At 49.7% G+C, this 23,784-nt stretch overlaps 1 protein-coding gene across 3 annotated transcripts in view; it reads left to right on the top strand.

Moving 5' to 3' along the window:
• The window catches only part of Rnft2 (ring finger protein, transmembrane 2), a 56,502-nt gene that overhangs the window by 17,972 nt on the left and 14,746 nt on the right, over positions 1 to 23,784 (top strand). For all 3 annotated transcript variants that reach the window (XM_031337645.1, XM_031337643.1, XM_031337646.1), the window contains one exon: positions 1,690 to 1,843. In XM_031337645.1, the coding sequence (XP_031193505.1) occupies positions 1,690 to 1,843 (154 nt within the window). The remainder of the gene's footprint in view (positions 1 to 1,689; positions 1,844 to 23,784) is intronic.

The following is a 23,784-nucleotide window of genomic DNA, read 5'->3' as shown; positions in this document are numbered from 1 at the left end:
GACAGAATGCTTTCCTGCTGTAAAAATTATGAATGGGAAGTTGGGGAACAGAGCCAGAGTGTGGGCTGTGACTGGGAGCAGTTTGGAAACTGCCTGTTGTTGAGGTAAGTACAGCAACTGAGTGTGAAATTCAGAACACAGGGTCCTAGACAGAACATTGTGTTTGCAAGGTCCTCAGCTGTGCTCAGGAGACACGCTCCTGTCCTGTGCAGGTGACGTGGGTGTGCATCCTCCCTAATCATGGGTACAGTGGGTTTGCCCCCTTCCAGGGTCATATACAGACAGATGGGATTGTAACCCACCTGACATAGACAGGTACATTGGGCCGACGTCATGTCTGGTCTTGCACAAGCACCACACTGAGTGTGCAGCCTGGATTGATTGACAGCATCCTCTGCCACTAGGATGACTGGCTGCACATACAACTCTGTCTTTGACCAGTTGCATGACTTAGTCATGTTTCTTTACTTTTCTGTGCCTCTATTTTCTTATCTGTAAAATGGGGGTGGATGACAGAAACTCAGGGTTTTTGTTGCCACTGTCACCACTGAGTGACAGGGTCTACAGTACTTCTGTGATCTCATCCTGATCTGTCAGTTAAGCTAGGGGTGAGGGAGCAAGCCCTGATTTGCTGATGACACTGAGTTAACTCAGCCAGCCTAGATATAAATGCAAGTCTGTCTGGTTCTAATGTCCTTGTCTGTCTGAGCTTCAGCCCTCATCTCTGACGTGGAGCTCAGCCATGTTCACTGCAGAGCCCCTTATGGTGGGGTAGTTATGAGATGCACAGAGTATGAACCTAGGGCATAGGGCACAGGGCATAGGGCATACATAGGGCACAGGGAATAGGATGCAGGGCATAGGGCTCAGGACACAGGGCATAGAGCATACATAGGGCACAGGGCATAGAGCATACATAGGGCATAGGAGATAGGGTGCAGGGCATAGGGCACAGGGCATAGGGCATACATAGGGCACAAGGTACAGGGCATAGGGCTCAGGGCACAGGGCATAGGGCACAGGGCATAGGACACAAAGCTCTCCCCTCTGGACCTCCTCTCTTTCTCCTTTCTATGAAGATGATTTTGGATACATGAAACTGAAGGGGAGGGTGGCAGAATGGTTGAGGGAGTGCTCTGTAGGCAAAAAGCACAGACCTGTGTTTGATTCCCAGAACCCTAACAATGAGGAGGTGGAGGCAGGGACATCCCTGGGGCTCACTGGCCAGCCAGCCTAGCCTAATTGCCAAATTCCAGGTCAGTGAGTGATCGTGTATCGACAAAAAGGAAAAGACAGAAGGTGGCTTGCTTCTGAGGGACACCTGAAGTTGACCTCTAACCCCCACATACATGTACAGACTCATCTGTACACACATATATACCTGCACATATACATACATACATATATGCATATATACATACAAACAACACAAACTCAAATGGTGGAGACCTTTATGATACTCCAGCCCAGTATCCTCATTTAATCCCCAAGGGAACTAGGCTCAGAGAGGTTGAGAGTCCTTTCTGAAGTCACACAGCAGGTCAGTAGCAGATGGAGAAGCAGACCACAGAAGTGTGATGCCGAGGTCGGGGTATTTTCTGTTGGTGACATTTGCAAGGTTCCTTAGTGAGAGAAAGCTGCCAAGGACCAGGTCTAAATGAGTGACTTGGTTCTTTGAACATTCCCCAGCCTCATATTCCTGAAGCCCAACCTGGAGACCCTGGACTTCTTTGACCTGCTGTGGATCGTGGGGATCGCCGACTTTGTGCTGAAGTACATCACCATCGCTCTCAAGTGCCTCATCGTGGCCCTGCCCAAGATCATACTGGCTGTCAAGTCCAAGGTAAGCATGCCTGCTGCCACCCAAGGCCCCAGGCACCTCAAAGGAAGAAAGAACAGGGACAGAGCTGATACAACACTGCCACCACCCACCACGATGTCCCTGCATCTGCAGCCCTCTGTGTGTTTTCCTCAATAGAATCTGTCCACCTGCCCGGGTCCCGCATCTCTTAGAGAAGGGTGACACTAACAGCTCTAACTCTGTACATTCCAGGGACTCTTTATGTAAAGGTGACTGAGGCTCAGCAGGAAATGGCTCTGTGATCAATTAGTAATGCCTGCCAAGGCAAAGGAAGGGGTGTGTGTGAGAACAGTGATGCTTTGCAATGTGCAGCAGGGAAATGCTTTGGGATGAGGAGTTCTTGAGGCACAGCCTTTAGAACTCAGAGGACTGAGCTGCTGTCACTCACTCCAAGGACAACAGGTTGAATTAGCCCTCAGCCTTGAGTGACAACTGACCCAAGCCTCTAGGGGTTAATTTTTGAGTAGGTTCCTTCTTCTGCCCACCATGTACTGACTTGGATGAGCCCAAACCCTATCACATTGAGATATTCTTTGATGAGGCCATATCTCTGTGCCCTAAACATGTCTGTGTTCCTTAGGAGAAGAACCACTGGGCATAAAGAGCTCTGAGCTACCTCTGCAGACTTGCTCCGACCATAATAACCATGATCATGGTTCATACTATGTTCCTATTGACACCATGAACTTGACCCAGTAAATAAAGCAGCATGACCAGTGGTTAGGCACAAGGGCTTGAACATCAGGCACATTTGTGTCTGGTTCCAACTAGATTCCTCTCTGCCTGTGTGATGTTGGGCAAATAACAAAACCTCTCTGAGCTCCTCACCTGTCTACTGTTGGAAATCACACCTTCCCTCAGAAGAGCTGACCTTGCTTTGGGGAAAGAGAAGGTGCTGTGCCTGCACCTGGCACCTAGGGAGATGATGCTCAAGGAGTGCACAGCGTCATCTCCTCCATCTGAAACACTCGGATCCGTCTTTCAGATTTCATTTGGGCCATCTGCATATTCATAATGAGTATGAAAGTAATCTGTGCATGAACATGGAATTCACCCGAGTCTTACCCACATGGCGAAGGTGGCACCAGACAATATTGTTGGTAACACCTGCTTTTCAACTGCACTGTGTCATGGGAGGTCAGGGTAGAAATTTTCCACTCATGTGTGTCTTCATGTATGAGCAAACAATTGCAGATTTTCGAGCATTTGGGATGCTATAGTCTTGGTTGGGGTGCTCCACCTGCATGGATAAGACTTAATCTTCATGTCACCTGATCCAGAGCTTTTCCCGATGTCTGAGGATGCAGAGTCCTGGCCAGCTGCCTGTTTCTCAGGCTTTGTGTGTGCTGTATGGTGGCTTTGTATCAGGACTGGGAAACCCAGGGTTTTACAAACTTCACTTTCCTGTCTCCTCCAGGCTCTGAGGGGTCTAATGAGCAAGAACTCAAGATGCATAGTGTCCACCTCCTAGACCATGCACCTTGACAAGGAATAGCTTACAGCCGTTAGCCACTTGGACAAAGTAGGCCATTTCCTTCAGGAATACAGGCTCGGGCAGCCACCTGCATGCACAGAGCATTCCACCTTTGTGATCCTCTTGTCCTTGCCCATAGCTAGGGTGGAGCACAGCAGTGCAGGCTGAAGAAGAGCCCAAGCATGGAGCACAGCAGTGCAGGCTGGGGAGGAGCTGGAGCTGAAGCTAGCAGACACAGCTCTGCCCCTCCCTCCACTCACTTGAGCATCTGTCACTGCTGGAGTGTCCTGGCCCTGCACAGTCTACAGGGTCAGCCTGGGAGACGGGAGAGGCAGAGTCCCTACCAGAGCTTGTGGTGGACGCTAAATGACTCTGAGAACAGACTGTTGATAGAGGTTATTTTTCCTGCACATTCTGGCTGCTGTCAGGAGCAGCTGCTAAACTGACCACCAGCGGGAGGGCCCTTGGTGTTTGCTGGTCATAAACTTGATCTTGCCATGACTATCACTCTCTTCTCGCATCCACAGAGACTCTGGCACAGGGTGGTTCGGTGACTTGCCCAGGACCACAGTCAGATGCTAAAGAGCAGACAGGACTGTAGGAAGTCACCTCTGAGTCAGAGCACTGTGGGTGGACTGTACACGCCTGCTTCAGACAGTAGCTGGTGGCACAGAGGGCGACAGGGGCAGGGGACCTCCCACATTTGTAGTGACACATTTATGGGGTCCACTGTCACATGCCTTGTCCTCTGGAATTCTCCTGGTCTTGTCTCTGGGAAAGAGGTCTGGTCTACCAAGTTCCCATTTTGAGTTGGACACTTTGTAGCTTAGGGGATGGCCAATGAGTGAGTTTCATGCTAGACACACACCCATACACCCCAAATTCAGCCGCCAGCAAGGAGCACCTGGACTGTGGCCGCCTGGGGAAGGTTCTTCCCAGCACAGGTGTGGCTGAAGCAAGCAATGAGCTGGTTTCCAGGCGTGGGCAGGGGACCTCCTTCAGGCCTGGGTGTCTGGGCATCTTCTGGCTATTCTGGATCTCAGAACATGGCTGTTCATGAGCCTGTGGCTTATGTTCACACCCTGAGAATGATCTTAAACACCTTTCCTTGCTTCTTCCCAGTGGCCATCTGCTTCTGTCTGCTTTGTATCTTAAGTGACTCTGAAGTCCTATGATGGCGTGTGTAGTGCAGAACATCCTATTCTCTGCTGCTGTAGCCATGAAATCCAGTGGCTTTTCTCAGATTCTCCTCTCTGACTCCCTTGCTCTGTTCCTGCCTTTTCAGACAACTGGCATGATGGTTCAGCTCATGCCTTTTCTCTGCGCCCTATGGCTAAAGCCTCCTATCCCTAGCAAGGAGTGAGCTCATCTAGCATACTTGTTGTCAGGACACAGCATCTCTATGCATTCAGAATCACAGTGCATACATGTGTGTGTGTGCATGCGTGCATGTGTGAATGGGGAAATGAATGAATGAAGTATACGAATGGTAGAGTAATGGGTAGATTGTTCATGGTACATGAATATATGAATGAGGCGAAGAGAAAGATGGATGAATGGATAAGTGGATGCATGGGTAGATTAATGAATGGATAAATGGATGACGGATATGTGGAAAGGTGGATAGGAGGATGGACAGATGGGTGAGTGGAGGGAAGGGTGAATGAGTTAGATGGACAGATGGATGAGAAGATGGACAAAAGGAAAGAAGGATATGTGGGTGGATGTATAGCTAGACAGGAGGATAGATAGAAGGATGAATGAAGGGAGGGTCTACCCAGCTGTCTCCTCACTTCCTCCACTTAGGACAGAGAGAGCTGGGATGCCATCCTCAGCTCAGCTCTTTTTATTATACCTGTTCAGATGTCCAAGCAAGGCAGTCATGAAAACAGAAATGCACAAAGCAATACTCTTCTCTATGCTTTGAGGGGCTATAGGGACTCTGGGAGGACTCTGGAGGCCCAGCTGACAGACACAATGGTGGAGAATTGCCAAGCCATCAAAAGACAGGCAGTGTATCCCACAGGTGGATCGTTCAAGAACTCTAAGAGACTGACAGGGGTGGGCTGTGTTGAAGGGTCAGGGGACATCTCCAGCAAAAGGTGGACACACCCATTCCCTGTGGCATTTAGAGTCCCAAAACACCCTCACCTTCAGTCTCACCAGTCCTCAGAGAGGAGATGCTCTGACCTCTCTTTACACAGACTGAGCTAAATGATTTGGCAAAGACTGCAGACCTTGCCGTGAACACAGGCCAGGTGCAGGAGAGGGGGTGTGGCGCAGGAGAGGAGGTGTGGCCCAGCCCTTCATGAACAGGGTACTCTCGTCAGCCCCTGCTCACAGACGACTCATAGACAAGGGCAGTTGTCTTGGAGTTTTAGAATATTTCATTTGAGGTAAAATTCACATAAAATTAACCAGTAATCGTTTAAAAGGGTGTCATTTTGTACAATGACAGTACACCCAGCACCGAGTACCCCTGTGTAGTTCTAGAACATTTCCATCACCCCAGAGGGAAGCCTGTATTTATTAAGCAGCCACCTCAGGCTCCTCCTACCAGCCCTAAGCAGCCACTAATCTGCCTTCCATGTATAGAGTGGATTTGCCCACTCTGTACAGTTCCTATATACAGAATCACACCATAGCTTTTAACCAACATTCATGTCTTCAAGTTCATCAGTATTGTGTGTGGACCAGCACAGTCACACACACCTATAATCCTGGTGCTCAAGAGACAGGCAGGAGGATTGGAAGCTCAGGCAGCCTGGGAACACAGTAAGACCTTACTCAAAAGAAAAAGAAAAAGAAAAACCAAGAGATTAGGAGATGTCTCAGTGCTGTTAGGGCACTTGCTCCTCAGGCAGAAGGTCCTGACTCCAAACCCCAGGACCACAGGATAGCCATGCCTGGCTGCAGGTGCCCATAACCCCAGCATTGCAGGGCACAGACAGGCAGATCCCCAGTGAGTTTTCCGTTCAGTGAGAGACTCTGTCACAGGCAGTAAAGGATAGCTCCTAAGGTCCTTCTCTGTCCTCTCTGGCAGAGTACCCCGCACTCACATGCATGCCCCTGCCCCGCTTTTTGTGTACACACATGAGCGTGCAAGAAAACATAGTACCCCCACATGGGAGTGTGGCTCAGCCTTCATTTCTTTCCATGACGGGTTCCCATACCACAATGTGGAGAGACCACCATTCACTTAGCAGTTTGTTCCCCGAGGGATTTTAGGGTGCCAAACACCTGATGTGAGTAGTGCCAACAGGACCTTCTGTATGCAGGAATGCAAACATGGTGAATCTAGTTTCTTAGATGTGTTTAGTGAGCTAGTTAAGAGTCAGGGCCGTGGATACAAATCCCTGCCATAATCACCAATCCAGGCTGGAGAGGCTGCCTTTCCTCTCTGTGAGACTGAGGCGTGGGGGTGGCCGCTGACACCCCTTACCCACACCTCTGAGGTGTGGGTGACAGTTATTAATGCCTCTCTGGCAACCGTCCAGCTCCTTCCTTGATGATTATTATTTTATTCTGAGAGATTAATGTGCCAGGTCAGAGCGTAATCCAGCCTGTAACAAGTGATGTGAATGGTCCTCCCAAGATAAATTGCAGGCTGGGAAAAGGTCCGCAGCCTCTCCTTGCCTGTCTAAGAGCTCTGGAGAGTCCTCATCAATCCTTGTCTGGGAGGAAGAAAGCCACGGGTGTTCCTCTGCAGCTGGGGTGGGGTGGACGTGGCGGGGACACATCTGTCAGGGACCCCTAATGGCCCTCAGCACAGATGCTTCTGCACAGGCCTCCATGCCAGCCCCTGAGAGAGTGGGCTGGTGGAATATCGCAATTATGATATTGGAGGCTTCTGGTATTTGGCCCTGCTTGATGGCCTGACGTGCGGCTGAGTGAGCCACCTTGCCTAGGGACTTGGGGAGCTTCTTCATTTTCTTCCTCTTCTTAATCATCTCTCTGCTGTGACCAATTCCCAAATTCCCTCATGCTGCCTAGCATGACAGGGTTTGTCAGGGACCCTCACAGATGGGCCCATTGGTGAGTCAGGATCCTTGGGTTAAGGATGGTGGCCACTGATCTTCAAGCTCAGCTCCAAATTGTCACCCTGGTCTGGTGTTCTGAGCTGACACTTGCTTTTGTTTATTTCTTAGAGTTTCATTGTGTATCCTGGGCTGGCTTTGAATTCTTAATCCTCCTGCCTCGGTCTCTTGAGTGCTAGGAATCTGGGTGTAAACCACCACTTCTGGCCCTGAGCTGCCATTTGTCATTATAAACCCACATAATAGGCTAGGGGTGTAACTTGGTACAGCGCTTGCCCATATCAAATCAATCAATTAATTATCCCCATATAATAGGTACAACTCATGTAGCTTGGGCCTGCCAGATCTGGTTTCTACTCCACCTCTCTCCTCACCATACTTTCTACCTAGCCCTTCCTTCCCTCCTCCATGTAGACCAGCTTCCTTGGGGACTTTGCATTCTCCTTCTCAAGCCCTTCACACCTTCTGTCCCCTCTGCCTATGGCAGCCACCCCTTGACTGCTTCCTTCCCATGGGCAGGCAGGCAGAGAGACAGACACACAGGAAGACAGAGAGAGAAAGACGCACAGAGAGAGAGAGAGAGAGAGAGAGAGAGAGAGAGAGAGACAGAGAGAGAGAGACAGAGACAGAGACAGAGACAGAGACAGAGGAGGGGCATACATCTCTCTCCTTCCTAACTGTGGCCAGCCACTTGAAGCTCCTATAGCCATCTCTTCCCACCACAGTGGACCACATCTTCAAACTGTGAGCCAAAATAACCCTTTCTTCCCTTAAGGCAGTTCTTCTCAGGTATTTGGTCACAGCACTGACTAAGGTGACCACTGCATATGCTGGCAGGGGTCATCTGCTCGACTCTCTGGTGGAGAAACATAGTGGGTTATCTTAAGAACTCTACGGGCCCCTTGTCAAGGGAAGCCCCACTACATGGCCGATGCCACCCAGGCCTTGAATCATCACAGCTAGACTTCAGTCCTGGCTCTCTCATTTAGTGCAGGGAGCCTCGGCTACTCAGCCGGTGCTCAGCTCCCTTCTCTCAGTGGCCAGTCACGCTTATTATGTTATATGCTAAAGGTCACAGGGAGGTCCTAACCCTGTGTGACCCTTAGTATCTTATATCCAGAGGAAATGTATACTGGCCCATCCCTCCCTGTTCTAAACACCCAGTTCCTCCTCCTGGAAGTCAAAATAGTCACAGCCACAGGTATTCTGTGTACACACAGAAGCAATGGCAAGCATGTGCTCTTCTAGGTCACCTTGCTTTTTTATCTCCCATCCCATTAACTCCGGATGCCGCAGGCCTGCTGATCTGGGCCTTCCTCAACCTGCAGGAGAAACGGGGTCCTAGTCAGGTCGACAAGGCGTAGGCGAAGAAATGATGGCAGAGACGACACATGAAGTACAGGATCTGAATGTATTTCTTAAAAATGGCATCAGACTTTTATAGTCATTGTAAAAGAGAGATGGTAAATCTAGCAGTTCAGCAGTTGAGGTACATCTGAGGCTACCTGAAACACACTGAGTCTAAAGGAGCAGCTATCTTCTCTGGACTGGTGCTGCACCTCCCGGGCCCAATCGCTCTGGGCCCAGGGGACTGCGGATTGCATGAGTCTGAGTCCTAATCCATCTAAGTTCTAGTGCAAGTCCTGCATGCGAGTCCTAGTGTGAGTCCTCCTGCGTCCTTCTGCGAGTCCTTCTGCAAGTCCTTCTTATACAAAGTGACAAGCAGGCTTAAGTAGCATACAGCAAGCAGGGCAAATGACAAGAGTCACGTAGGCAGGTGACACATCAAGGTCAGTGATCTTACTGACCAAGTAAGTATCTAGTTGGAAGAGCAATGGTGCCTCTCCCTGCTGGGGCTAATTTGGTATTCCTATGCTAATTCTCTGGTTCTGCTGGAGGCAATGACTAGAAGGTTCCTATGTAACACTTCTAGCTAATGTCCTTGAGTGAGGGAAGCACTAAAGAATGTGCTTGACCTCTGTTGCTAGCTCTGGCAAGGCAGATTCCTTGAGAGAAATTCCAAGTTATGGACAGCTTGGTATTAAACTAGGATAGGTTAGAAACATTGTGTTGGCCAGGAAACAATGCCATTTACGAATCATTTCTTGGGGTACCTTTATGCCTAATTATGAGGGCGTGTTGATGATTGGAAAGACTGATCTGGAACACGTCTGAGTTAGGAGATACCAGCAACTGTCTGAATATCCAGGAGGCACAGAACTCCTTTTGGATCCTTATTGCCTCTAATCCCAATCAGGCTTTTACCCCTGATATTTTGGATATGACTGAAATAGACGAGTGTGTGTGGCATCCGGACATGGCTCCAGCCAAACACACACAGAAAACAATCTGGTGATTAAAAGGTGGGACCCAGAGTCTGTGTACTTCCTGCCAGAGTGTCCTTCTGCCATTTGCCAGCAGCTTGGCCTCTTCTGCCTTCACTGCCCCATCTGCAAAATGGGGTCATAATTGAAGCTCCTGCTATTCACTTTCCTTCATTGCTTCCCAGGAAATAACCACTGACTCAGCAACTTCAAAAATAGTTGTCAGGGCCTGGGAAGGTGGCTCAGTCAGGAAAGTGCTTGTGAGGGTCTGAGCTCTGCTCCCCAGCACCCATGTAGAAGCTGGGCAGGCTGTGTACACCTATAACCCCAGCCCTGGGGAAGGGCACACAGCATAGGCAGATCCCTAACACTCACTGGCTGTACAGTCTAGGCAACTGGTGAGTGTTCATGAGAGACTCTGTCTCTAAACATAAGGTGGAGAGCACCTGGAGAAGATATCCAACATGGACCTCTGTCCTCTGCATGAGTGCATACTGATACACATGTGCATGATCCTAACTCTGCTGGCGGTCAGTATGAATACACATCCTCACGCTGCAGCTCAGAGTCAGAAACCACAGGGGTGTGTCCTGTAGTCAGGACTATAGCAAGTGCTCTGGCTGATCTGAGCACACACCATTGACCTACACAGCTCATTCCTTTTCAGCTCTGTGTAATATTCCCAGCGTTATTTGACCCAATATAGTGTGATGGTTAGATTGTCTCTTCGTCTTTGCCAACATGACAAATACAATGCCCAACATCCCTGCAAGCACACATGAAACATGAGATTTCATGAAACTCTAATGTGGCCATGCAGGATGGAATTGTTAGAATGCGTATCTTCCATTTAATGGAGAATCCCAGTGGTTTCCCTGTCTCCCTGTTGACTGTAGCAGTGTGCATGCCTACAGGGCTGGATCTGAGCTGCACTTTCCCCATGTCTATCTTCCTGCTTTAGATGGTTATGAAGTGCTTTATCTTCAGGGTGGACCAGGATCCCATCCTAAGGAAGGCTAAGTCACTGTGCTTTGGAAAGGCCCCAGGGTGACATGTGGGCCCAGCATGACTCCAGCAGTGCCTTCTCTCCCAACCTGTCGGCCCAGTAGCTCGATTTTTGCAGAGCAGCAGTTTGCAGTGTAGTCTCCCTGACTTTGGTGGGGATCTGTCAAGAATCCCTATCAGGCAGATTCTCTTTCCCGAGAAACAGAGCCAGTAGTGTGCCTGTGCTTTGAGAGCTTCATTTCAAGGAATGGGCTCCATGGTGTCAGGCTGAGCAGATCGGAGATCCTCATGATGGCCTGGAAGCCCAGCAGGAGCAACACTGTAGCCAAGAGCAAAAGTCCCTCTTTCACAGGGGAAGGCTGGGTCACTCTTACAGCCTTTGTGTGGGCAAGATGAGACATACCCACAGGATGCAGAACAGTCCCTGCCACCTCCTGGTTGAGGTGTCAGCCAATCTACACTCACAGTGGCACCTAGGAAAGTGCTAGGTGGATACCGGCCTTGTTAGCAAAGTGGATGCGAGATGGTGCTACATGATGTTTTCCCAAGGCAGGACAGCATCCCAATGCATACATGGGTACTCCTCATCCCAGCAGGGGGATCCAGTTCAAGGCCAGCCTGGGCTTGAACAAATATGCAAAAAGTACATGTAACCCTTACTTCTACTTCTCTCTCTGGGGTGCATGCATGTGGAATCAGAGGATAACCTCTGCCATTCCTCAAGTTCCATCCACCATTTGTTTGACAGACTCTCACTGGCCTAGAACTCCACACTTAGGCTAGGTGGGCTGGCCGTGGAGCCTCAGGGCTCTGCGAGCCTCTGCCTCCTATCACATGCTCATGGGGATGATGAGCACTTTGCCGCTAAGCCTGGCTTTTTACGTGGACACCCAGGATCTGAACGCACGTCCTCTTGTGAGGAAGGAACTTTACCAAGCAAGCCATCTCCCTGGCTCCACAAACAACAGAGAATCTTTCAGAAAAATAAAGTATTAGGAGGTAGCGTTGTGCATATTCACACAGTTGGGGAGCTGAGGCAGGAGGATGGCCATGAGTTTAAGACAAGCCTAGGCTATATAGTGAGATCCTGTCTCAAAAAACTAACCGTAGAACCAGGCAGTGGTGGTGCATGCCTTTAATCCCAGCACTTGGGAGGCAGAGGCAGGTGGATTTCTAAGTTCGAGGCCAGCCTGGTCTACAGAGTGAGTTCCAGGACAGCCAGGGCTATACAGAGAAACCCTGTCTCAAAAAGAAACAAAACAAAACAAACAAAAACTAACCATGGGGCAGGGGTTGGGGGAACAAAGGAAGTGCCAGTTCAGTTTTCAGCACTGAATTTGATGAACATCATCCCATTTTTGTCTTTGGATCTGTGTCTGGGAAGCATTGTATCATGGGGTCATGCGATTTCCTATTACGGAGTCCACATTCCCACATAGAGAGAGAGCTGCCACCATGATGTCAGGGCTATTCCCACTCTTTGTTATTGTTGTTGTTACGTGTATTCTGTGTGTATAGGCATGTGCTTTCCATGGCATGTATATGGAATTGTCAGGACAATATGCAGGCATCAACTCCTCTCTTTCCACACTGCCAGTTCCAGAGATAGAGCATAGGTCATCATGCTTGGCTGCAAGCACTCTGATTCATTGAGCCATCTCACCAGCCAAGGCTCCTGCCTTAGGGCTTTTACATTAATGTTCCCATATATCCCTCTGCCCCAAATAGCTCCTGATTTGCTTAGATCCCATTGGCTCTGTCCAGCCGTACCAATGGACCACTGGGCCACCCTGTCAGTGTCATGGAGCCAGGTGCAGTTGAAGCTAACTAAGGCCATGTGGAGAGTCTTCTGTTGAAAGAAGGGAACAAGGGACATGAAAAGACACTAGTCTCTGCCCCAAGACCCTAATACTTCTCTGCAGATGAGCCACCCCAGCAAGATGTATTAATTTATCTAGGGTCACACAGCATTCTATGACAGAACAACAGTGTGAGACTCCAGGCCTTTCAGATGGTGAGGGGCATGCCCTTGGGGGCCCATGGTATTAATCAAATAATAAATGTCATGTTAATCCAGTATAAACATGGGAAATAGTGATGTGTTTGCGCCTATCCTTGGAGCTTCATCTATGGAAGCTCATTCCAAGTTTTAATCACTGTTCTATTGCTGTGAGGAGACACCATGGCCAAGGCAATTCTTATAAAAGAGCATTTAATCCATGATCATCATGGCAAAGAATAGACAGGCATGGTGCTAGAGCAGTAGCTGAGGGCTTTACATCTTGATCTGCAGGCAGCAGGCAGAAAAACACACACACTGGGCTTGGTGTGGACTTTTAAAACCTCAAAGTGACACACCTCCTCCAATCAGGCCACACCTCTTAATCCTTCCCAAGGAGTGTCACTAATTGGGGACCAAGCATTCAAATATATGAGTCTGTGGAAGACATTTTCATTCAAACCACCACCCATGCCATAACACCTTTTGAGGTAGATAGTCTTAGATGCTTCACCCGGCCAACAGGGAAACTGAGGCACAGAGAAACCAACTGATGTGATGGGGGCTAATGGGTGGTGAGGCATACACTTTACTTCTGTTTCTTTAGTTTCAGAACTCAGTTTCTCTCCATGCTGTCATATATACAATGAGTGTACAAATATACATCCAAGCACACACTAGTGCGCATGTACACATCCCAGGCCCACACTCCGGCCAACCTACCACAGGACAATGGCAGCTACTGCTGCTCAACACAATGGGAGACAGTCATAACTATCCCCTGTCAACCCAGGCCCCACACTCTCATCAGCCTCTCAGACTCATGCTTCAGCCCCCTGCCACCCAGAACCCCAGCTTCTGTCTCAAGGGATTATTTTTGTTTGTTTTGTCCCCTCCTGCCTCTTTACTCTGTCCGCTAGGAGACTCTCAAAGGCTACAGTCAGCCACCAAGGGAGACAGCAAGGACAGGACCCAGTGAACACCTGGGAGTTCTCACACCTTGGCTTACACTAGTTTTGTGTGTGTGTGTGTGTGTGTGTGTGTGTGTGTGTGTGTGTGTGTGTGTGTGAGGGGAGGGGGATTATACATTATTTATTTATTTACTCGGCCCTGCCCTGCTCCACACCCCCCAAGCTGTTGTTCCCCACTGGGAAAAATGAAAAACAGCCTCAGACAACAGCAGACAAAGCAGACCACATGGCCCCCGCAGTTTAATTTCCTTTAATTCATTTTATATTGAACCAAATGATACTGTTTGTTTTTAATGGCAAACACTCAGCACGGAGGAGGAGCAGCCGGGATCCTGGGGGAAAATCAGGAACACAGCTGCTATTGCAATCCTGGCTCCTTCTATCCCAGCCCCCAATCCCACCTCCCCATCTCCTCTGGAAATAGGTTTCCAGGTTGAAGGATGACATCCTTCTCCAGCTTGGATGGTGGCTGTCTAGGGGACAGGCCTGGCTTTGCCCCAACTCCATCACCCAACCTAGAGTGGCCCCACTGAAATGGAGATCCAGGCCGGACTGCTGTAACTGTTCTCAGTGCTCCTCTTTGCTTATCACTGGCAAGCAGGACCTACCCAGCGCTCAGTCCCAAGGCATGGACAGGGCACATGGAGGGCACAGCCTAAGTGTAGCCCTTAACTCTGGAGCCTGAGGTTGCCGTATAAGGAGGGTCCACAGCAGCTCCTGTGTTCAAGAAACAAAAGCAGGGGGAGGAATAACCACCTACATCCAGACCAACTATCTGAGGCCTGCCCGTCTGTGGGCTGGGTGGGGTCTGGTGCCACACTCAGAGATTCAGACAGGCCTCTGTTCTGCTGGTAAGGAAATCAGGCTAGTTGTGGGTCACATGACTCACTCCCAAGCCACTAGCCAGCTGGGTGCTGTGCTGGTGGGCCCTCAGAAGCAGGTCTTCCAAGCTCAACCTCCCAGTGCAGCAGGGGGTAGGTAGGGAAGCAGACATCCTCAAACAGCCACCTACAAGGCTGCTGGAGTGAGAACTCTGTAGCCGAGGATGGACCCATGGCAAGACTCCTGCCTCAGCTTCCCAGGTTGGGATTACAGGTGCATGCCACTTTATGAGAAGTGATTGGGGCAGAGTTGGGCAGTGGGAAGCCAGAAGGGCCTCCCAGAGGAGCAAACAGCTATAGCACTGGCATGACTTTCCAGATTATAGTAGGAAGTCTCATTGTTTACAATGATGTCTGCCAAGCTCTCACCATGAACATGTACGGTCATGGTATCCAGAGGCCAGGAAAGGCTGGAAATGAGTCTGTACTTTAGATAAGGTGGGAAGACCAGAATCAACTGTATCCTACCATGCCGCCCATACTGTGGGTACAGGGTGGCAGCTTCCCAGATGAGGGGATCCACATGCCCCTCCAGTAAATGGGAGCAGCTTGCAGCCAAGGCATGGCCCTGCTCCCGTTTCCTCTACCAACCCTCCTCCCCAGAGCTGAAGCTGGCCCGGTAGCCCACTGGTGTGAGCCTCCATTTTCTCTCCTGTTCATAAAGGCTCCAAGGTGTTAGGAAAGAGCTGGGCTCTAAGCCTCCTGTGATGGTGTATGTCTTTGATCCTGGCACTCAGGGAGCAGAGGCAGGCAAAACTTTGTAGGTTCAAGGCCAGTGTCTACACAGTGATGTCCAGGTCAGCTGGGGCTATATAGTAAAACTGTCTCAAAAAAAAAAAAAAAAAAAAAAAAGAAAAAAGAAAAAGAAAAGATACAGAAATGTGTGCAGATTTTAAAGGAAAGACACAATGGAAACTCCTCTCCCCCATGACACTTTCTGCAGCCATCTATCTTCCTTTCTGTTGTCCACAGAAAACCATTCCCATGTTTGCCTTTTGGATATTTGTCTGTCACCATTCTCGCCAAGCTACTGATCATGGACAAAGCAAACATGGAATATACCCAGTTTTACCCCCAAGTCAGACTGGAATTTGACTGTCAACACTACACAATAATTTCTTGCCTTCACTATCAAAAGATTTATCACGCATAGTCTGACAAACACTAGTGTGGTGCAGGGGCTGAATAAAAGTTCCGGTCACCTGGCGGTGGTGGCGCACACCTATAATCCCAGCACTTGGGGAGGCAGAGGCAGGTGGATTTCTGAGTTCGAGGCCAGCCTGGTCTACAGAGTTAGTTCCAGGACAGCCGGGGCTACACAAAGAAACCCTGTCTTGGAAAAACCAAAAAAAAAAAAAAAAAAAAAGTTCCTGTTGAGGAGGCAGGGCCTGCCCCTTTGGTCAGGTGATCATCATTAACCACAGTCTGCACTACTCAGGGATGAAAGGAAATCTTGGGCACTGGAGAGATGGCCCAGCAGGTAAAAGCCCAGGCTGCTCTTGCAGAGGACCTGGATTTGGCTCCTAGCGCCCACAAGGCAGTTTACAGCTATCTGTAACTCTAATTCCAGGGCACCTCATACCGTCTTCTGGCCTCGGTGGGCACCAAGCATATGCATAAATGCAGACAGAGACACACATGCATACACATACATGCGTACACGTAAAACCGAATCCTGGAGGCTTGGGTCAGTGGGAAGGGTTCTCAGTTGTGACTACAATGATCAGGTTTCTCTGCAGTGGGGTTGGTCCCGGCCTGGAGCTGGGACAAATGGCAACCTTAAGTGGGAAGCCTGCTAAGGACCCAGTACAGCTGCAAGTCTGAAACACCGCCTAGACTGTCAGTCACGCCAAGAGCTCAGCATTCCTTGGGCACTGAGGTCTCTTAGCGCGGGAGTGATGTCATCGTCCTGCGCCGTCCCGCGGGCCAGGGGCACTCCGACACTAGCAAGGAGCCTGTTGTGGGGAGCTGGGGAGGCCACGATGATCTCATCCACCTGGGAGAGACTGGGCGGTCGCTGACGTCATCGCAGCGCCCGTTGCCAAGCAACGCGGAGCCGCCGGCCCCACCCCAGCTTCTTAGATTCTGGGTCGCTTGCTGTCCCCTTCCCCTTTCTCCTGCCAGCGTTCCCTTCTTCCTCTTGCTCCTTCCTCCTCTTCTTCCTTCTTCATTCCCCCCTCTTCTCTCATCTCACTATATTTCTTAGGCTCTTGTTTTCTGTCTTCCTCAGGGATGTCTTGAAGCACCCCACAGAATTAAGTCCTTGCTCCTCTGCCTGTCCTGCTTGAGCCTGCTTCCTCACCTGCTAACAGTGCTAATAAGAACAGCCTCTGATCAGCGGTAGGGACAGCATGAGGATGCTAAGTTTTCCACACACAGCCTCTCCTCACCCAACAGGCAGCCCGTCTCTTGTTCTGTCCCTTCCCTCTCTGCTCAGCAGTGTTTTGAGTTGCCTCCTCTTGTGCTTGGAATTGGTCATGACCACCTCCCTCTCACAGGGGCTCTGGCTGTGCAGTTCCTGCTTGGCATGTGCTATAGAAGGAGATTATAAAACAGGCCTGGTGTGGTACCTATAATCCCAGCACTCGGGAGACTGCAGCAGGAGGCTCATAAGCCAACGTGTTCAGTGGCCTTTTCTATCAGACCTCTGACTGGCTCATTTCTCTCCTGTCTTTGGCCCAGTCTTTTGTCCCATGGTCCTCTCTGCCTCTTTTTTTTGTGTTCCTCTCAGCAGCCTGTCCAGCTTCTCCCAGAGCTCAGAGCTAGGAGCCTCCTCTCTTGGAGAAGCCCCGATACACTCCTCCATTCCTGGCTCTAACCTTCAGATGATGGCTGGTGCTGTTTTGTACTGAGGGTACTGGCAGCTGAGGCCCCAACATCCCAGAAGCCTGGCAAGTCATTTTTCTAGAAAAAAACAAGCCTTTATTTTCAGCCCTCTGTGTCAGCTTGGGGAAAAAAATGCAAACAGGGACTGGGGCCAAGGAGCCTCTCTGCCCTCAAGGCTACCGTATTTTTCATTTATTCCCCCAACACTAAAGGAGGATTTGGGATGCAGGCTCTCCAAATTCAGGTTGTAGGCTCAGGCAATGGAGCTTTCTACCTGCCATTGCTGGACCCTTGACTTACCAGGGGAACCCCTGGATCTCTGTACAGTTTTGAAAGAGTTGTCATGGGGCCCTCCCATGACAATTCAGAGTCAGGGGCTCAGCCCTCTGTTTTTGGGAGGAGGCTTAACTCCAATACGACCCTTTCCACATTTGCCATGTACTTTGGTGCCCAGGCTCAGGAAGAAACAAAAAATCTGCCCTTTTGGTGGGAATTTAAGCTATCAAAAATGTTGCTACTGGCTTCTGTCATCTTAACAGATCTTCTAGGTCCAGCATTTTTCTAGCTGTGTGGCTTGGAGCAGGTTCCCTTACCACTCTGTGCCTCTGGCACTGACTCTCTATAGTGAGAGTCAGCTGTAGCTAGACTGGTTACTTTGTGGGTCCTTTTTCCTTCCATCCTTCTCCACCTCTCTTCTTCCACCCTTTCGACCCCTAGCACTAGGTAGGAGAGAAAGGAGAGAGGGGAGGGGGGAGAAAGAGATCCCTGAATAAAGTTGGGGTAGGAGATGGATCGACCATTAGACTGCTTCCTGCTGATTGGGAACATCAAGTTCCTTGGGGGCAAGTTTGATTTTCACTATCAGGACATCTAATTTCGTCCTCTCCTCTCTTTACACAACTACTTAACAAATAGCCACACTCTCAGGGCCTAGCATTCACTCGGCCTCTGAAAAGTCCCCAGAATTCCATATGACACACACTCATGAAAACTCTCTGCAGCTGGCAAAACCACACCCCTGCCAGAGCATAAGGCAAATCACAGTCACCGCTGTGACGCAACCCCCACATCCCCACACCTGGATTGAAATGAAAACACATTCACATAATATTTCTGTGTTTTTATAAGAACCCAGAGTTCTCACTACAGTCAGCAGCACCTGCCTCTGTGGTGTCGTGTGCAGAGTGGTGCCGAGCATATGACCTCCTAAGTATTAAGTCACCAAAGAGGACCAGAGACAACCACAACTGACAAGTGGGGAAGGGAATAGGGGATTCTTGACTCCATGTTTGAGCTCCTGGATCCACTTGAACTTGAAGCTGCAGCCATCTTGCCTCTGGGGTTCTGAGATAGCCACTTATTTCTCCAAACTACTTTGTTACCTCTCTGGCCCTCATGATCCTAGGGGACTCCAGTACTTGAGTTAACAGTGATTAGAGGCTCAGAAGGCCATACCTCTGGAAAACAGAGCAGAACACTGAGGTGCCGGGGGAGGGGTGGGGGAGGGAGGAAACGAACACTTTACTCAGAATACCAGAACCATGAAAGATGTTCATCAGGCTCTTCGACTCACAACCACACACATTTCATATTGATCTCATGATGCCATTGCCGATGTCAGAAAACTGCCTCCCCACCATCAAGAAGGCTTGGTGCGTTCACCACAGGGCATTTTATGATTGACAGACTGCCCACAGGGCCACAGCAGACCCTCATTGGTCTCTGGATGAACCCCACACCTCCCAGGCCTTAGCTCATTGCCTCTATCAGTCCTAAGAGGGGGTCTCCCACTGGCCCATTACCAGTGTCAACAGGGGCTTCCGTCCTTGACATTTGCAAGGAGAACCTCAGCAAGAGGCGTTAGAACTCTCAGCCAGGGCCCAGATGCAGAAGTCCACACCCTTTACAGCTGCCGGGAAGGGTCCAGTTGAGTCCTGTCTCCACCCCAGTCACTGCTTGGTTCTTTCCTCACTGGGCACTTTTCATGATAATTTTGTGTCCAGTGCAGCAATGGCTGCCAAACCATCTTCCTCAGCCAACTTCAGAGGTTTCATTTCAAAGTCGTTTTTGGATACAAGGGTGATCTCCTGTGACATCTCTCACCCCACTGATCACCAGGGCTATGTATAAGCTGGCTAGCTCCCTCTTTTCCTTACTGCTCCTTGTGTGCCCCTTACAAAGCTGCGTGCTCACTCGGTGGAAGAAGACACCCTTCCCTGAGTTGAGAAGGACTGGTCCTCTGTCAAGAGTATATGAGTAGCTGCCTCTCCTGCTAAGAACAGTGATTCTCAACCTTCCTAATACTTTGACCCTTTAATATGGTCCCTCATGCTGTGACCCCCAACCATAAAATTGTTTTTTGTTGCTGTTTCATAACTAGGAATCATAATACAAATATTTGATATAAAGGATATCGGATATGTGACCCCCATGAAAGGGTTGTTTGATCCCCAAATGATTCAAGACCCACAGGTTGAGAACCACTGTGCTAGAACCTCCAAACAAGCTCTCAGAGTCATTTTCTTTAAAGCTCCTTATGTGCAGAGAGTCCCCTTCGGTGCCATCTTTGGCATCAGAGTCCTGTGAGACTATGGCCATAGGAATCCATCCGCCTATCTGTTGGAACCATATCTCCACCCAGGCTGTCCACCAAGACTCAAGAAAAGTGAGGAAGCCAGCCTGGCAGGGAGCAGGTGCTCGGGGTTGGGGGATGGGAAGAGCCAGTGCAAAGGCCCTGGGGTTTGACTGTACCTGGCTCACAGAGATGCTGGCTAATAATGCATTGTGCCACAAATGGAAGACATGGGTGCTTTAGACACCTCACTGAGTGTGGCAGAAGACACTGGTCTGAGTGAATCTGACACAGTTTTAGGCCTAAGATTGCCTTTGTATTCTGAAAGCTTATTCTGGCCACCATGCAAGGAATTTACTGCAAAGAGCTGTTTATATCAGGATCTCTAAGTGAATTGAACATTGGTCATGACAGCTAGGGACACCAAAAGCATAGAAGGACTTTAGTCACAGAGAGGAGACATACTTCACCGAAGGTGCCCAGCAGGGAAAGGGCAGGGCTAGGATCTGAACCTAGCCAATAGGAGCATACAGAGACCTAAGCTTGAATCACCAGTCCACTACTGGCCAGCCCTACTCATCTGTTCAGGTTGCTATGACAACCAACCTGAAACCAGATGGCTTCTCACAGTGCTGAAGGTTGTAGAATCCAAGATCAAACCCTCGTATGATTCAGTTCCCGGTGAGACCCCTTGTCCTGTCTTCTCTCTATGTACAACAGGATGGCCTTGAACTCACAGCTACCTACCTCCTTTCTCAGCCTCAAGACCCCATGAGGGTGAGGTTAAAGTTATAGGGATGAACCTATTAGTTTTATGTATGTGTCTGCGTGAGTGTATGTGTATACCCAGAAAACTACGTAAGGTCTCCAAGACATTGTAAGCCTCCTGATGTGGGTGCTGGGAACCAAACCCAAGTCTCCTCTACAACAGCAACAAGGGCTCTTAACTGCTGAGCTGCCTTTCCAGCCAATGGTGTCTCTTTTTTGTTTGTTTGTTCAGTTGCTTGGTTGGTTGATTTGAGACAGGTTCCTCTGTGTAGCCGTGGCGGTCCTGGAACTCACTCTGTAGACCCAGCTGGCTTCTAACTCATAGAGATTCTCCTTCCTCTGCCTCCCAAGTGTTGAGATCAAATCCATGTGCCACCATGGTCAGGCCATGGTGTCTCTTATAATGGCACCAATCCTGTCACAAGGTGCTACTTCATGTCCATATCACTTCCCAGGGGCCGAGTGTCCCAGTGCAGCTGACTGTGTCTCCAGGTTCCACACCAGCCATTTAAACCTACTATGGCTTGGCTTTACTCAGGGGGCTTGTGGCTATACTGAAGTGGGCAGACGGTTTGTCATTGTTTCCTAAGCAACGGAGTCTATTTACATAGTGTTTACATTGTATCCACATCAGAAGCTACTGCAAACTTCAGGGCGTGGCTTCCTTGTAGACATTCTACTGTGTTGTTTAAGAGACTTGAGCATCACAGATTTGACCATGTTTTGTTTGGAGGATTCTAGACTCCTCCCCTGTGGATAATGAGGAATGGGGACTAGGGGCTTTGGTGCATGAGTTTGAGGAGATGTTGTGTGGTTCAGAGACTGCAGAGTGCCCTTGCCCAAATGCTGCTACTCTCTCCTCTTCCTCCTCCTTCCCTTCCTTCCTCTCCCTCCTCTTCCTCCCCCTCCTCTCCCTTCCCCTCCTCTTCCTCCTCATCCTCTTCATCCTCCTCCCTCCTCTTCTCCTCCTCCCCCTCATTCTCCCCTCTCCTCCCCTCCTCTTCCCTGTCCTCCTCCTCTCTCCTCCTCCTCCTCCTTCTCCTCCTCCCATTTTTTCCCTGCCCCTTCTCTTGCCCCTTTTCCTCCTCTTTTTTTTGTTCTTGGCTTGAAACTAAAGTCATTAACTCTCTCTGTTTTGTGATTCCCAAGTTCATTTGGGATATGCTGGGGACAGCTCATCTCTCTGCTATATAATGTCCTCCTGGCCTGGGCAGCCCATCAGGGCCTTGCCTCTTGATTCTGCTACCTCTGCTGAAGAAGCAGAAGTGGCTGGCCCAGGATCCCAGACTCTTCTCTTGATCCCAGCACCACCCCCGTGTCCCCTCAGCTCCTAGCCAACCTTACAGACAGCCAAAGCAGGGAAGGGAAAAACTGCCCCATCTCCTCAGTTCTGGACAGTCCACACATCTCTCTGCCTCAGTTCTAACCTGCTTTCCTGCCTTCCTATCCTGGTCTCCTCCTACCCCCTTCTTTCCTTCCTCGCACTCTGATGTTGGGGATGGAACTCAGAGTTTCATGTATGAAGCCACCCTGTCCCACTACATCCCCACCCCTTTTTTTTTTCTGAACCTGAATTCTTCCATGTCTCTTTCCAGTGTGGTACTAACATGTAACACTCTTAGGCCAGGATCAGCCTGTTGCCATACCCTGCACTCTTGCTGTGAACCTGTATTTTAGACCCTAAGGGGATCTAAGGGGGACTAAGGTCCCTCGGATCTTCATGGTATCTGTGATTCCATGGTCACCTGGTGGATCCAGGTTACCTGGGCTCCCGAGAGTGGAAAGTTGAACTTTCAAGAAGTTTGCTACGGACCTTATGGGAGTATTTACACCACAGAAATTGGCAAACATACAAATCAGGGACCTGGTTTACCCAAGTGCTACTGAATAAAATTGTGCGTGTGTGAATTTATGCAGTTGTATGTATAAATGTATGAGTGTGTGTGTCAGCATATGAATATGGTATGTGTGTGTTGTATCTGTGGGAGTGTGGGGGTGGAGGTGATAGTGAATGTGTGTGAGTGCAGTAGGCAGGTGTGGACTGTGTGTGTACATGTGTATCATATGTGTGTCTTTGTATGTAGATGAAGTGAGGCTCAGGGAAGTGACATTACTGTCTAAAGTCACCTCATTTAGTGGGTGGCAGATCCAAGCATGGTAAGTCTCCTACCTTGAGCTCAAGCTGTCCTGCCTCATCTGTGAATGCTCAATGTGAATAACCCAACCCTTCCTCTCTGTGTCCATATTGATGTCTTGCATAGTTCCTCTCCTCTGTCCTCCCCAGTCTTCAGATCAGCTGGAAGTGCCCTGTGTTCATCTCCTTCCTCCGTGCCCACCCTCCTCCTCAGCCCCAGGTCCTTCAAGCTTTTGTTCTTTCCTGTTTGCCTGATTTTCTGTGTCCCATCCCATCCTGACAGTGAGGAAGGGAGATTGCAGCTCGCCTGGGACCGCCCCTGCCTGCACTCCTCCCCCATCACACTCCAAGCCCAGAGCCCTCCCATCACCTCCCCAACCCTCACCCCATGAGCCTTATAACAGTCTTTCCTGGTGACAGGGAGGAGAGGCACCCGCACTACATCACCCTCCCATTGTTGGACGTGCTATAGAAACCCCGCCTTCTGTTTGGTGGTCGTCAGAAGTAACATGCAAGAAACCTGGAATTAGGAAACTGCTTAATTAGGGAGGATGTGTGTTCTCCCTGGATATGCACAGTTCCCAGTGGCCACCCCACCCCAAAGCTAATTGCTAGTTTTAAGATGGTTCCGCTAGGCTCTCACTCCCTTGATTTTATTTTCCCTGACACAAGGGCTTGCTGATGAAAGTGTTCTTTCCCACATTCTAACTCCGATTTTCTGTCAGCAAAGAAGGAGTCAGGAGTAATGAGGGTGAAGCCTTCTGCCCTACTGTGTGCAAGGATATGCCCTGAGTCAGATGTACAGGGTGAATGCCCTGAACTCAAAGATCTCTGAGGGCCTCAGAGTCCAGCAGGAAAGATGGGGGTTGAGGCTGAGATGAGAGAGAGATGGGGGAGGAAGATGGATAGAAAGAAGGGAAGCATGAGTGAAT

The sequence above is a fragment of the Mastomys coucha genome, unplaced genomic scaffold (assembly GCF_008632895.1).
Source record: "Mastomys coucha isolate ucsf_1 unplaced genomic scaffold, UCSF_Mcou_1 pScaffold22, whole genome shotgun sequence".
NCBI classification, from domain to species: Eukaryota; Metazoa; Chordata; class Mammalia; order Rodentia; family Muridae; genus Mastomys; species Mastomys coucha.
This window is presented reverse-complemented; position numbering and strand designations above follow the sequence as displayed.